Below are 16,010 nucleotides of genomic sequence, written 5' to 3' on the forward strand. Positions count from 1 at the left end.
AAAAAAACGATGAAGGTTTAGGTTGAGACGTGATTCAATATTCACACCTTGCCAAGCAGCCCTTCACAAACGCCCCCTGCTAAAGTTTCACGTTAATGCCTGAACTCACATGGAAAAACAAATTTCCATAAATTTGAATTTCGAGGAAATCAATGACCAATGCTGGTGACAGATTAACCTTCTTTGCAACTAAACCCTCTTTCCTTTGGCTCTATACAACGACAACTTTTTTAAAACGTTTGACCATTTCGTTTTCATTAAACGTGATCCCTGATCTTTAAGGTTGTGTTGCTCCCTTCTGGCGGACAGAAGAGGGACGGGGAGGGCGGATGTATCTGACAGTGTTAACTTAACACCCCTGGTTAAAACGCAGGAACTGTTTTGACAACAAAATGGGAGGCGCTATCGACACGGTGGGCCATGTGTGAGAGAGGATGCGGGAGTAGAATGGAGCCGCCGGAGGTAAAGTCACTTGGTCGGGCAAGCGTGGATTTTTATTAAAAGAAGAGGTGAGGGTTAGGGTTACCGAGCTGGGGAACTTTAAGGTATCAAAAATATGCATGGCCCATGAACATGCACTTGGGAAATATGAAGTTCATTTTGGCTATTGTTGCCTTTAAGATAGAGCAGATGCAACTAGACTAAAAACTGATCTGAGCATGACGATGAATAGCTTTACACATAATTAAGATTAATGTTAATCCAATCGAATTATTTCCAGGAGCAGTAAATGTAAGAGTGTGCCAATTGAACAGAATCAGCAACCTCTCTTTCCTGAGCTTGAAATCCTTCATATTCCATTATGAGTTTAACCTAATCAAACCTCACCATCTCTACTGGAAGGCCGATTATCGCAGTTGCTGGTTCTGATTGGCTGACAGTTCAATCCCCGCAGTCCTCCCCCTCAGCGTCGCTATCTGTCACTCAAACATTCACACTCTCGCAGAGCTTTCTTTCCCACAGTCCCACTCATCTGTGTATTCAAAGAGATCTCCCCCTTTTCAACAAAAAGCATGTCAATCAATGGTTATGAATTGAAACAAAATTTCTGTGTGGTGTTCTTCACTGTGCTAACATGCATGTATCCTGCCTAACATGCATGTACCCTGTGTACCCTAAAACACATGCACCCTGTGTACCCTAAAACACATGGATCCTGTGTACCCCAACACACATGTACTGTGGGTAGCCTTAGGTAAATGTATCAGGTGTACGCTAACAAACATGTACCCTGTGTACCCTAACATATGTACCCTGTGTACCCTAACATACATGTACCCTGTGTACCCTAACATACATGTACCCTGTGTACCCTTACATACATGTACCCTGTGTACCCTTACATACATGTACCCTGTGTACCCTTACATACATGTACCCTGTGTACCCTAACATACATGTACCCTGTGTACCCTAACATACATGTACCCTGTGTACCCTAACATACATGTACCCTGTGTACCCTAACATACATGTACCCTGTGTACCCTAACATACATGTACCCTGTGTACCCTAACATACATGTACCCTGTGTACCCTTACATACATGTACCCTGTGTACCCTAACAAACATGTACCCTGTGTACCCTAACATACATGTACCCTGTGTACCCTAACATACATGTACCCTGTGTACGCTAACATACATGTACCCTGTGTACCCTAACAGGGATGTACCCTGTGTACCCTAACATGCATGTACCCCGTAGTGTGTACCCTGACATACATGTACTCTGTATACGCTAACACGCAAGTACTCTGTGTACCCTAACATGCATGTGCCCTGTCGTGTGTACCCTGACATACATGTACCCTGTGTACCCCAACAGCATGTGCACCCTGATATGTGTTTGGTAAGCAGACTGTGAGAGGCCTGGTGTTTTAGGCAGGCCTATTCACAGTCGGTGTGACAGACTCTAAAACGCGTTATGCGCCTAATTAATAGTAAATAATTGATGGAGGAACATGAATTTTACATATTTTTGTTCTTCTGGGACTAGGGCACTGGTTGGAATTAGGAGGGGGTGCAAGAACTCACACATGTACCTTACACACACACACACACACACACACACACACACACACACACACACACACACATACACACACACACACACACACACACAAATATGCACACCAACAAGCCCACACATGCTCATATGACATCTTGGGCTGCACTGTGTGTTTGGCTATCTCACAAACCGTGGTTGGGACCTGATCATCTTCCAACAGTGATCAGTACAGCTGGTGACAGTAAAAACACATTTGCTAAGAAAACACCACGAATGAGACCCCATTAAATGTGTTCCCCCTGGAGTGGCTGTGTTTCATTCCACCTCATGAATATTAATAACCCTCCCTCCCCATTAGGACACCTTGTTGCCCCCAGCGTAAGGCACCAGGAATGATGTCACCCCCTTAGTAAGGGATTCAGCCCTGAAGGGGAAATGAGAGGGCTCAGCTATCAGCAGCCAGCAGGCGGGCAGGCAGGCGGGCAGGCAGGCAGGCGGGCAGGCCGGAACCCTGGCTCGACTGTATGAATACTGCTGCTGCTCCTGCTGCCAGGGGAATGCCATTCTCTCATTTCCCAACGAGCTGGCGAGTCTTTGTCTCATCTGAGCCACGCCACCACCCTGTATGTCTCCCCCCGGGGTGCTACGGACTGAACACATCAACCTCACTGTGTGTGTGTGTGTGTGTGTGTGTGTGTGTGTGTGTGTGTGTGTGTGTGTGTGTGTGTGTGTGTGTGTGTGTGTGTGTGTGTGTGTGTGTGTGTGCATATGTGGAAAGATCCCTGGTGTGTGCGTGTGGGTAAGTGTGGGGAGAATAGGTATTACGACCAATGCAATAATTTATGGCATGACTCAAATTGCTTCTTTTTTTTCAAAGAAAGGACTAGATTACTTTTGTTTTTGATTAATAGGTTAACACTGTGACTGTGACTGTGTGTGTGTGTGGGGGGGGGGGCTGTGTGTGTGTATCTGTGAAGTTAAACCCACTATGGTTTCATCTCTGTGGCGTGATCCTATTGTTTTCATAATCCTCTATACCATTACAGGACACCTCTGCTCATCTTACATAAAGACATGCACACACACACACACACACACACACACACACACACACACACACACACACACGCATACTTCGCTCAGCTCACTGACATTCTGGGAGGAAGAAATGGAAATTGACCAGTAGTGTGTATGTTTTGACATATCACTTGAGACTAGATAGAGTTTCAAGTTGTTATCATTTCTCTCTCTCTCTCTCTCTCTCTCTCTCTCTCTCTCTCTCTCTCTCTCTCTCTCTCTCTCTCTCTCTCTCTCTCTCTCTCTCTCTCTCTCTCTCTCTCTCTCTCTCTCTCTCTCTCTCTCTCTCTAACTTCCAACAACTGATATTACTCTTTGTATTCCACGCTGCCAGTGTGCCTAGTTGCTGGAAACAGGTGCACACACACACACACACACACACACACACACACACACACACACACACACACACACACACACACACACACACACACACACACACACACACACAACCCAACACACACGAAAGCTTCCATCTTACTGGAGCTGTGTGGAGGAGGAAGTGGGTCACAGACAGCAGCAGGGCTAAAAGCCTGCTCTGAGAAGAGAAAGAGAGAGTCCTCTAAATAAAACACCAGGCAAAACTCACTCTCTGGGGGGAGCCCCATGAGAAACCCACACGCACGCACGCACACACACACGGACACACACACACACACACACACACACACACACACACACACACACACACACACACACACACACACACCAATCTGCCCAGGACAGGGGATGATGCGTGTTCAAACGCTGGATGGCTTTCTGTTTCCTCCGCCTCAGTTTAATGCAAATATAGACAGCCGGCTTCTTCCTGCATTCACAGTGTTTCAGTGTTTCACAGTGGCGTCCTGCCCTGAATTTATTACATTTATACGGTTACATCAATGCATCTGGGAGCTGTCTGCTAACAAAGTCATGAGAAGAGACTAGGATACGAGCCACTGTTGAAGTTGTCCGTTCCGCTGTTTATGCTGCCATCAGCCACATTGTACTTTTGGTAGTACTTTTGGTGCCAGATCAGTGTCTGTGGCGTCCAAGTTGTATTGACTCATATGCTCAGTGACTTGCAGAATAGTTTAAACTTTAAAAACATTGCTCTCCTTTGATGGTCCCCTTATTGTTTTTAGGTTATCTGTGTGGAGCCAAGAAAAACGATTATGGTGATATATTTTTGTTAAACAGGTTTGGATACATGCCTAGTGTGAGTGCACCCTTAGGGTAAACATAATACATGCAATTTTGGGTACATGCATATCGCGTGTAATCACAAACTTCTTATTTTAAATAGGCTAATGAAAAGTAACAGTCATCGACCCAGATTTACCCAACGCCCTATGTTGGGAAATGTGGACACCGTGTGGCAGAAAGTTGTAATTACAATGTTGGATCTTCTCGAGGGATAATTCCAACAGGCACATCGACGCAACTGGCTAGGTATATATATATATATATACACACATGGAGACATAATAAGAGCGCATATCACAAGCATCCGATGAATTTGCTCAACTAGAAATACCAAGGATTTCACACTGCACGAACTTATACGTCACATTTTCATATTATACACTGTAGCCAAGCCTGAGACTTTGAAATGTGCATTTGATGTTCTCGACCAGACGATGCAGAAAACCACAGGAAATAAAAACGGCTATTGTTTTTAATATGTTATTGCAAACGGGATAACCGTCGTGTTACTGTCGAGTGTTTCAGACCGAACACCAGACTTCTGCCTGGCTGATGACCGAGTCAAGCGGATCATTACCGGGCCCCAGGGTCATGGAACATGTCGTTTCGGGACATGATCCTATTAATTTCTCGGCATTCTCTAGCACTCTTATCGAGTTGTATCGTCATCTAATCCTAATTAATGATTCGCTCCCAATTTTCTGTTTCAGAAGAGGATTAGAGTAGGAACGCGGAATCCTGTTAACGCGAAGGCGAGAGAGAAAGTGTGGCGTGTGCTGATCATTAACCGCTGGAAGGAGGGGCCCGTTGAACAGCTACTACTGGAGGAACGTGCTGCTACTGTCCACGCCGCTGCGCTCCCCGTGGTGTTGAAACCAATGTCACGTGGATTGATGATCGAATCCCGGCCTGTTGTGTGATTGTTTCATTAATCATTCTTTAAATAAGCCCGCGATTCCTAAATAATTCGGGTAACAGTGTAAACGATGGCGCTGTTAAACAGCCCTACACAACACATCCCCACACACATGTTTGAAAGCAGTTGGGAGCCATTTTGAAAAACAATTAGATTAAAATATACAATCAACTCTTTTCTTCATAATTTCATTTATTCAAAAAACCTTATAGAAGCGTATCATATTAAAAGGCCAACCGAGACATTGCTAAGAATTAGAGATACATTAACAATATCTGAACCCTTTTCATTTTGAAACAAGAACATGCCAAAAGGAGAAAGAGGGCCAGAACCAGATGTCCCTTATTTAGAATATTTGTAAAGAAGAAAAACAAAGATTCAAATGAGACAAACATAGAAAGTTATATCATGACGCAATGCTTCGTTGTTAAATGTAAACATCACTCAAGTGTCATCAACAAGATAATCGAGCAACCAGCTGCCATGTTGACATCATGACGTCAACTTCAGACACTGTTTTCCAGCCAAGGATAAGCAGACGTTATCCAGTTACAGAATTAACCAGGGAACTCTGACTGGAGAAGATCCCGTCTTAGCCCTGCCCTGGCCATCCGACTCACAATACTGACGCTGTGGCAGATGGGGCCATTTGGCTGGATCTGACCCTAAGCCTAGACGGAGGTTATATAAAGGAGCAGGGGAGAGGGAAGGTAAAGCTGAAACGCGGCCGGACAGAACACATCTAGCAGCGAGGCTCAGGTGGGAGAGAAGAACAACACATATCAAGCCAGCCGAGAACAACCCCGTTTATATACTCGAGCGCCAGCCCGGTGTGTGGACTTCATAACCGGAACACCTCTGGACGGGTGAACTCCAGCGACTCCGGAACACACGGTCCCCATGGCAACGGCGAGAGAGTCCGCGGGCGGCGCGCAGTCCGACAGAGACCCTGCCCCCAGAAGGCCGCCCCCGAGAGTGAACCAGCGAGGCGCCTCCTCTAGCTTCGTGGGCAGCTCCATCCTCATCCTCTCGTCATTCGCCGTGTCCACGCTGGCCATGAACTTCGGTAAAAAGATCCAGGAGTCCCGGAAAAAGTCCCGAACCATCACGTACGCCCAAACGGAGGGCTCAGTTGGAGGTTAGCGCCAGCGGCCCGCTGGTCTTTATTTGAAGACAACAATGGCTTTTTCTGATACAGATGCTCTTAAAAACATGATTTTTTTTAAATGATGCATTTTATTAGGCCTTTCCTGTGGCCACAGGCATCTTCTAATTGCAGTTATCACACCGAGTGTGGTCCCATCTTAACCCTTCCACGCTCTTGGTATTAGTGTGTTAGCAGAGAAGCCTCACGAGACAGACGTGGAATGCTGTTATCCCATCTGGGATTGGATGGCAGGTTGCCATGTCGACAACAGGTTTTAAGAACGGCGCACGAGCTGGAGGAAGAATGAGAGGGACGTCTCCCACAATGCAGCGTCAAATGTGCTCTTGTTAGATAACGAAAATAACTGCAGTCCTACGGGCGAGTTTGTAGGGACGGGATTGAAGAGCGGTGTTGCCGTTTAGGGGTTACTGAAGAGCGGGCCCTTCTTCAACGACTCATAACTTTCCCCTTTTGAACTAAGATGGAAAGGTGTGTGTAGGCACTAGGCCTAACTGACTTTGAACATCTCGGAGCAACGAAGTTGGTTACCAGCTGGAACCAAACACTTGACTTGAAGTGGGAACAATGACGACTGCACTGGGAGTGTCATATTCTACAGGTTGTAAAGAGTTGGTAAAAAGAGTGCGCTTCAAGTGGTTACTTTCGGTGTGCATTTGGCAATGCCCTATTTTGATGACGCATTAATTGATTACAATGGTAGACATATTTTTTTGTATATTTTTTAAATAAATCCTTGTGAGTTTCTAGTTTCCTAGTAAAGACAATTACGTGAAATTTGTTATATACTTTTAGACCACTATAATAAATATTAATGTGGATTGGCTAAATGTGGGATTTTCATTGTTATTTGTCCAACTGCCAGATGGGGGCAGTGCTGGGTTACCAAAGAACAGGTTAACCCTCTACTCACATAATAATTATAATTAAATAAATATTATACAAAGGAGGGACACAAGGAAAAATACAAACAATGTAAAAAGTTCTGTTTATACATCAAAAATACAAAGACAAGTAAAGCGTTTGCTAGAAAAAGCCCAGCAATACATTGGGTAACTGATTTAGTCCACCACATTGGTGCAGGGGCCAACTAACTGCCTGTTTATTAGCATGTGATGTTACAAAGCAACATTTCTGTGTCGATGGAAAGAAGGCCGTGTGGATGACAGATTAAAGATAAAAATGAGCATGAGAAAATTCTAGAAAGAAAGAGCCCAAGGCTACACTCAGACACAGACACAGACAGAGAGGGACAGAGAGAGGGACAGAGAGTGCGACGGCCTCTCAGAGCGCTCCGAGGCCCTGCAGCCGCCTCTCAGTGAAGAAGCGATGTGATTGGTGGGCGCCGCCCTGGGCAGTAGTTCCTGTTGGGCGGTTGCAGAAGGACAACATGGAGGTGTTTTTCTGGCGTGCGGCCGCCTTCTCCCCGTCCTCCTCGTCATCGTCCCTAAACAGACCGATTACACAAGAGGACACATTCCAGGCTGAGAGATATTCACACAAACACTGGACTGGACGTTCCCGTACACATTGGTCACATTAGAAATGGGAAATACTCCAGGCTGGTGGAATTTTCCTTTGGTAAACTAACAAGTCTCCAGGTACTGTGTAAACACAACAAGGGATTGTCCAATGGAAATATTTTGATAAAAACAGTAACAGTCTAAATGCGACTTAATGTCTGTCTTTAAAGTGGGCTACTTTCAGTCAAATAATGCCAGTTAAAGGTACTGTGAGTAGGATTTATATAATAATTCTATAAGTGAGTGAAATATAAGTCAAAATTACACATCTGTTCTGGTTGACTGCACGCCTGACTGCATGAGCCAAACTAAATTATAGAGCGTTCCCTGCTCACTTCTGACCAATCAGGCGGACCCGTCTTCCCCGACTAGTTCAGGGAATCCATCTTGCCGGTTATTCCCAGGTGTGAGACACACAAGCCTTCTTAATGCTGGAAAAATGTAGGGAGGGAGGGAGCAAAGACGGGGGTGGGCCGGGCTTACCTATAAAAACATACCTACAGAGGCTTTGAGACAGACCATAATAACCTGGGGATGAATTATGAAAACTCCTCCACATCACAAAAGAAGTTGGGAAAGGGCATGCAACGTTTGCGCAGTATCCGACTGCAACCCAAAAGGTTCCTTCTGACCCTTGTTGTCTAAAAGAGGCAAATTAAGGTCCTTTAACATAAAGCACCTGACGAATTAAAGGACATGAAAAAGAGAAATACTAACCAACAAAAATCCCGCCAACTATCAGTTATGAATATGCAACATTTTAGACCCTGATTCCTCCAGGGGTTCATAACGACTGGGGAAAGTTGCTGCGGAGGAACACAGCTCTTGTTTGACATCCATTGTGTTGTCAATAATTCTTACTGGGAGTACCGATAGAGATCATGTCCTCGAGCTACTGGAAATGAGTCATGACTCAGTAAATGTCTGGGTCAGTATCACGACAATCTTTGTTTTTAAGAAACGCAGAACATTTGAAATAACCCCTTCAAAATGAAGATGAATCACACTAAAATAAATCACAAACTGCAGTTCTTAAGGAGTAGATGTCAGCAACTACTGTTAACAGGGCTTAAGCAATTTCTAGGAACATTCTGATTTCATTCCAACATATTTAAATTCCTACGAATTAAAATTAAGTCAGGCATTTCCTGCCAAATTGCTAATCACAGACAGCTCATAAGAAGGCAGGAGGCAAAACGTTTTAAAATTCGACAATTTAAGAATTCTGAATACCCATACAGTGTTTATGGATAAAGAAGACGGTTATATCTTGTATTCGAGCCTATAGCCTGGATCATATAACAGTACTGTAACTAGACAAACTCATGTCAATCACAAAGTACAACCTCTTAAACAATCGCCACAAATGGACGTGCACTCGGACCATGAGGGCTGTGATTACGGTACATTGGATCATCAGTGTCGGTGAATGCCACTGCTATAAACCACGCTTACCACTCCTCCCATGACACATTGCCTGTTAGCAATAAACAAGCGCAAAGCCAAGAAAGTGACAAATTAGAATGCTTGGAACAAGCAGCTGGGTTGTCACCAGACAGTGAACCGAAATTGGTTACATGGATTGGTTACAGACATTTATCGGTATAGCGGCCTCTGCTCCAGTGTTCTGTGCAGATTCATAATGCTACCCTCTACAAGAACCATGGATCCGGATCTGAATCAAAAGTCTTTCGAAAGTCATTTGTCTTTCGAAAGCTAAGGTAGACAAAAGGAGCATCTTGCACCACTATGTACTAGTTTCGAATGGCCAGTCCAGTCCGTACCAGTACACCGCCGCGCCCTTGCTGTCCATCAGGTTCTTTGCCGTGCTCCAGCTGAAGCGCACAAACTGTGGATAGCCAAACACTGGGTCCTGGTACTTCAGCAGCCACGCCTTGGTTTTAGGGTCTGGGCAAAGAACCAAACACAGGACAGCTTTGAGGACAGAGAACAGGTTGCCGACAATTTACAATCGATCTATTCTAATCTTCAATCTAGTTTTTAGGTTCAGTGTTTAAACCAAACTTGGAAATGTGATCTTAAAGCTACTAGGGTAGGCAATTTATTATGGAAGCTTTTTTTGCCTAATTTGTTGAAATTCTCTCAATCAATAAATCAAATGCACTGACATTTGTTTTACATTTTTTTGTTCACCTGTCGCTGTCACAGGCCTGTAATAAGCCTGTAATAAGCCTGTCCAATCATTTCTTTTAAATCTACATGTAGCTCCACTCTTATTTAACAATGTACACAATGCAAAAAGGGCAAGGGGCTGCATAGATATGGTTTAAACCACCAGGTAAGAGAAGAGTACTAGGTCTTTGTGGGGATGGGAGTAGTTCCTGGTGCGTTTGGTGTTTTATGGGTTCTACTTTACCGCCAGGGTAACCGGAGCCCCAGTCCGTATCCACCTCTCCCAGGTCTTCTGTGAAACTCCAGCCTTTCACTGCATGGTCTCTGGCCACCTGAGGATCAGCACATAAGGTCTTTATCTATAGGCTTCTGAAAGACATACCTTCTCAACACGTAATGAATTCAAAGTTCAGACTTTGTCTGCGCTAAAGAGTAACCAAAACACACAAGAACATTACAATACTCCACCTGCTGCAGCATCATCATCTCCAGTTTAACAAAGGCTACTGCAGTCAGAACCTGTACTGTCTGCTATGCATGAAAAGTGATATCAGCCCTTACAAAACTACATTCAGTCATAGCAGTGCTTCAAAAACGATGCTCGTCCGTCTTCAACCACCAACATAAGGAAAGCTACATGAACACAACTAATCGGTTTCAGCTCCCGAATAAAGTTTCCAATATACCGGTACTTATTAACACCCTTTAATTATACTCTGATACACTCTGTTCATTCAAAAGTCAACTTAAAACCTATCTCTTCAGGACCACCTACAACATTTGACAAATCATCCTCTGCCATCTTCGACTCTCTCCCGCTCTCTTAATGTGTTGCCTATTGTTGTGGTGTTGTTTATTTTTATTTAAAAAAAATTCCCTTATGTTGGATTGTCTGTACTGTCTGTATGCATTCCTTTCTTATTTGTAAAGCGTCTTTGAGTACTTAGAAAAGCGCTATAAAAAACGGATCAATTATTATTCTTATTATTAATTTGCAGACAGAGTAGCCAGTTTGCGAGCACAACGAAGGATCGCATTGCACAGTCGTACTTTTCCACATCGCCCCTCAGCAAACCATATCATGTGAATTATTACGTCAGTACCTGATAACTAGAAATAATTGTATTATGTTTAAAATATGGACAATTATGCTGCCTGTTCATCTCAAACTGAACCAGTTTGAAGAAAGACGTGCAGAGATTTTTAGGGATTATGCACCGTTGATTTGTATTACCGCTCAAGCAGGGACTACAAGGACACAAGGAGGAAACTCTGGACGACATTCAACAAATAGCCAATTTTCAGTTTGTTGTTGTCTGTCTGGGCCTGAACACTGAGCCAGTGCTTCCGGTGTCTCTGGGGAGCACTGACCTTGGCACAGATACTGGCCGCGCTGACGATGGGGAAGAGGGAGTCAGCTTTAGGGCGCACCGTCACCTCCAGGCCCGGGAAGCGCTGGGAGAGCTTCTCCTCATACTTCTCAGCAGGACCAACCGTGTCCACAAACACCTGGAGGAGGAGACGGGTGGGACGGGTGGGACGGGTGAGGAGCACAGAGGGGGAGACGGGTGAGGAGCACACAGAGGGGGAGACGGGTGAGGAGCACAGAGGGGGAGACGGGTGAGGAGCACACAGAGGGGGAGACGGGTGAGGAGCACACAGAGGGGGAGACGGGTGAGGAGCACACAGAGGGGGAGACGGGTGAGGAGCACACAGAGGGGGAGACGGGTGAGGAGCACACAGAGGGGGAGACGGGTGAGGAGCACACAGAGGGGGAGAAGGGTGAGGAGCACAGAGGGGGAGACGGGTGAGGAGCACACAGAGGGGGAGACGGGTGAGGAGCACACAGAGGGGGAGACGGGTGAGGAGCACAGACATGAGAGGAGAGCAGAGCAAGTTATATCATAAATGTCTCTACTGGTTCTCTATACCTCTTTGAGTTCCATCAAGGACTCTACTGGTTCTCTATACCTCTTTGAGTTCCATCAAGGACTCTACTGGTTCTCTATACCTCTTTGAGTTCCATCAAGGACTCTACTGGTTCTCTATACCTCTTTGAGTTCCATCAAGGACTCTACTGGTTCTCTATACCTCTTTGAGTTCCATCAAGGACTCTACTGGTTCTCTATACCTCTTTGAGTTCCATCAAGGACTCTACTGGTTCTCTATACCTCTTTGAGTTCCATCAAGGACTCTACTGGTTCTCTATTATATCACAGTCTCTACTTGGTTGACTATACCTCTTTGAGTTGCACACCGCTGTCCAAGGCAAACTGGACCAGGCCGATGGCTGCATCATGTGAAAGAGCGTTCAGGTTGTATTTTGACCTATACATAGGCAGATATTGGAATATAGATTATTGTATGAATGCATCAACCTATATGCGACCTAAATACATATATGTATGAGTGCGCACCTCTGCAGCATGCTGGTGGAGATGGTGTTGGGTGAGAGGATCTGAAGAGCCCAGCCCACAAAGTCTTTGGCATCGCTGATGTTCTGGAAGAGGTTCTCCCTCTCCGCCTCCGTCAGCGTCTTTGAGTCTGGTAGAATGAATAAAGGAGTCGTTAAACTATTCATCTAGACCAAAGAACAATAGCCGATGGCCATAATACAGGTGATTTAATTTGATTCACTGATATAACCTTACAGCTGGATGAAACATGAACATAAAATGTATGCTGTGATGCAGTTAAAATCGGCTTGAAGTAATTATGCACCTGCATGCGCTTCGTAATACTAATTATAACTTTCCTTGTTTGCAATTAATAGGTAATGCTCCTCAAAACGTATTTCAACTCAGGATATTGGAGGTATTGGTGAAGAGCAGGGTCCACAATTATCCCTGCCATCAGCCAATGTCTGGTTGCTTGTCTGGAGTATGACAGATATATCACAAATTATATACTTCTGTGCTTCCTGTGGCAGAAAACACACAAACATTTCCCAGGAATCGGTTAAAACAGGAGCAAGGAACAAAGGAATAATTCCTGTCCCTCCCTCACTGTGAACTGCAACAGAGGCTGAACTTAAGAAGCAAATGATTAAACACAGAGGCTACGCTCCCTGGGGCAAGCAGCCTCCTGCTGTGAGAAACACTGGGCTGTGGTGGGATAAATGCATCTGAAAAGCACGGGCCTGACGTGCATGTGAAGGGAAGGGGCCTGACGTACATGTGGTGAACACGGGCCTGACGTACATGTGATGTGCACTGGCCTGAGGTGCATGTGAGGAGCACAAGCCTGATGTGCACGTGACGTGCACTGGCCTGAGGTGCATGTGAGGAGCACAAGCCTGATGTGCACGTGAACCGCACTGGCCTGGGGTGCATGTGAGGAAAACGAGCCTGATGTGCATGTGACGTGCACTGGCCTGACGTGTCGTGATAGTCTACCTGCAACCTTCAGGTCCTTGAGCTGTTCCTTCCGGGACACGGGGCAGAAACAGATCCCATACACCATGGGCCCTGGGGGGAGAGGGGAAACTCATTAAAACAATACACACAAGACAAATAACCATCACTAGTCTGAATCGGAAACCCTTAAAGACAATGTGAAACTGCAATTCGAGTATGGCATTGCATAATGTAGTGCGTTTCAACAGGATATCAATGCGGGACAAAACTGTATTGCATTTGCTTCACTATAGTTGAGTACTTTAGTAAGGTAGAGTACCAACTGCTGACTTTCAAATTAGATAAGGGGTAATTGGGGGTATAGTATTATTGGATATGATGGTATGACCACAGGTTCGGAATTAGTCGTCCACTTTCAGAAAACACAGAGTCATAATATGGATGCAAAATGAGTACATTAAGGTGCAATGAGGGTCATTTGGAAATAAAATCTTAGGAAAAGACAAAGTATCAAAACAGGCCATTATTATGATTATTATTATTATTATTATTATTATTATTATTATGACCAAAGCCACAGTCAGCTAAATACTTGCAGTTGAATCCCATGTTGTATGGTTGGTTGAATGTTCACTGAAACCAGAGCAGTCAGAGCTTTTCTAAGATTATGAAATGAGCCCATAACCGTGTAGTAATTTGTATACAAGTGGCTTATTGCTTTAGGGGATAAGAAGTAGAAGTGCTTTCCAATCCGCCTGTTGTTTGTTTCAAACTTCTAAGGGTGAGCTCAAGGGCCACCGTGTTGATGATGCAATATAAAAATGTTAACTAACTAATCCAAACCTATGGATCATGCATGGTATGGCCACGGTTTGACATTATTCCTGCTTCTGATGATAGTTATGAAGGTTCAGAGATGTCAGGGAGCAAACTTATACAAGGTTTGAAAGACGTGACTGTGAGTGTATGATTATATAAGCAACTCACCCAATACAGGCCCCCTCCCTGCCTCGTCGATACCCAAACAGCAGTCCTCTGATTTGCAGATGTCCGGGATCTCAGATGTCAGGCGGCAGCTGACCGAGTTGTCTGCTTCGAAATCCCCGAGATCCATGACTCAATAAAACTCCAGCTGGGTGGAAAACCAATCAAGAATGAACTAACCAAAGATAAACTTATTTTATCCTATCAATCATCTATCTTTTGACTTTTATTTTAATAGGCTAGCATTCTATTTCTACACAAACACAAATATATATAACAAATATAAAAGAAAACGAGGGGTTTGGCCTGTAAAGGAAAGGCATTGTAACTGTTACAAGAGCATCTGAGCACCTGAGCATCTATTGCGGCATTGAATATAACGTTATTGATATCTCAGCTGATGAAATCCCTGCTCGCCAAGTCAATAACTGTATTTATGTCGGCGTTTGTATCATTCACGATAGCTTTTCCTTTCGCGATGATAGAGCTTTAAAGCTATCCTCTCCACGAAAGTCTGCAATGTTTATACCTTGCTCCTTGCTGTGGATTTGGCGCCCTCTGAATGACGTTAACCGCGTTGGCTCAAGGGAAATGAAGTCTTCAGATCATGAAAATGAGTTTCAGTACGTCGATCTTAATAACACCACGTGGCAGCAGCAATCTTAATTGATCATTTTCGTTTTCATTTTCCTAAATACGTAAGAATCAGCATGTCCTCCTACCGATTTATTGGGATAAATTCTTGATTATTAATCCAAAAAGTTCATCCTGTTGTGGTTGAAAGCCTAATGGTTTTCTCATATTGGCAACAGTTTCTGACTAAAAGCTTTACTTGTATACTTGATTGAAATACAATCTGAATTATTTGCATTTAATTGTCATGGAAGAAAACGATAAAGTCCCCTTGACTGAAGTAAAGGCCTAATATAGTACGGTCCACCCCATTTATGTTTGTCTATTGGACTTCAATTCCTTGAAGCGATATGTAATAACTGTCTCAAAACGGAGCCAATAAAATCATAAGAAGTCTTGAATTAACTGAAACGCTAACTAAGAAATAACTCAACAAAGCTTTCATGGAGTGGAGGGTAAAGGAAAGGACAGGATATGTACAAAAGTCCAAGTGTATATTAGTTACTAAGCTGCAATTTGCCTGGCCTGTGGTCGTTCTCCTTATCCTCTCTCTCTCTCTCTCTCTCTCTCTCCTCTCTCTCTCTCTCTCTCTCTCTCTCTCTCTCTCTCTCTCTCTCTCTCTCTCTCTCTCTCGCTCTCGCTCTCTCTCTCCCCAATCCCCCCTTTCTCTGACTCTCTCCCCAATCTCCCTTTCCCTTCTCTCCCAAATCCCCCCCCCCCCCCCCCCCCCCCCCTCTCTCTCTCTCTCTCTCTCTCTCTCTCTCTCTCTCTCTCTCTCTCTCTCTCTCTCTCTCTCTCTCTCTCTCTCTCTCTCTCTCTCTCTCTCTCTCTCTCTCTCTCACTCTCCCTCTCTCTCTCACAATCCCTCCCCTTACCTTAAACTGAATGGCTGTCTTTGTGCTGCTCGGTAACGTGCAGCCCCAGCCGATTAAATGTGAGGAATTAGTAGTCAATTTTAGCCTCGCAAGCACACAAACACACAAACTAAACAGCTTAGTTTGGTGAGACACTCATTAAGTCGTTAC

At 44.6% G+C, this 16,010-nt stretch overlaps 1 protein-coding gene across 2 annotated transcripts; it reads right to left on the reverse strand.

Annotated features, from left to right (window-relative positions):
• Window positions 1–7,325: 7,325 nt before the first annotated feature.
• rnaseh2a (ribonuclease H2, subunit A) lies at window positions 7,326–14,994 on the reverse strand. 2 transcript variants are annotated; one of them, XM_060047323.1, is made up of 9 exons: window positions 14,882–14,994; window positions 14,356–14,500; window positions 13,408–13,479; window positions 12,430–12,556; window positions 12,253–12,340; window positions 11,384–11,521; window positions 10,257–10,344; window positions 9,664–9,787; window positions 7,326–7,803 (listed from the first exon to the last, which is right to left on the reverse strand). In XM_060047323.1, the coding sequence occupies exons 2-9, from the start codon at window positions 14,480–14,482 to the stop codon at window positions 7,641–7,643; spliced, it is 927 nt and encodes a 308-aa protein (XP_059903306.1). In that variant the 5' UTR covers window positions 14,483–14,500; window positions 14,882–14,994; the 3' UTR covers window positions 7,326–7,640. The 2 variants fall into 2 exon arrangements, with proteins under 2 accessions (XP_059903306.1, XP_059903307.1); XM_060047324.1 differs by having other exon boundaries at window positions 14,704–14,905.
• Between the last annotated feature and the right edge of the window lie 1,016 nt (window positions 14,995–16,010).

The sequence above is a fragment of the Gadus macrocephalus genome, chromosome 3 (genome assembly GCF_031168955.1).
Source record: "Gadus macrocephalus chromosome 3, ASM3116895v1".
Classification (NCBI taxonomy): domain Eukaryota; kingdom Metazoa; phylum Chordata; class Actinopteri; order Gadiformes; family Gadidae; genus Gadus; species Gadus macrocephalus.

What these genes read in the sequence shown, in the direction of transcription:
- rnaseh2a (XM_060047323.1), bottom strand. Translation starts at nt 14,482, where the DNA reads ATGGATCTCGGGGATTTCGAAGCAGACAACTCGGTCAGCTGCCGCCTG. An exon ending in AGGGAGGGGGCCTGTATTGG is followed by an intron (nt 13,480 to 14,355) that starts GTGAGTTGCTTA and finishes CTCTCCCCCCAG; the next exon opens with GGCCCATGGTGTATGGGATC. An exon ending in AAGGGCGCGGCGGTGTACTG is followed by an intron (nt 7,804 to 9,663) that starts GTACGGACTGGA and finishes CGGTCTGTTTAG; the next exon opens with GGACGATGACGAGGAGGACG.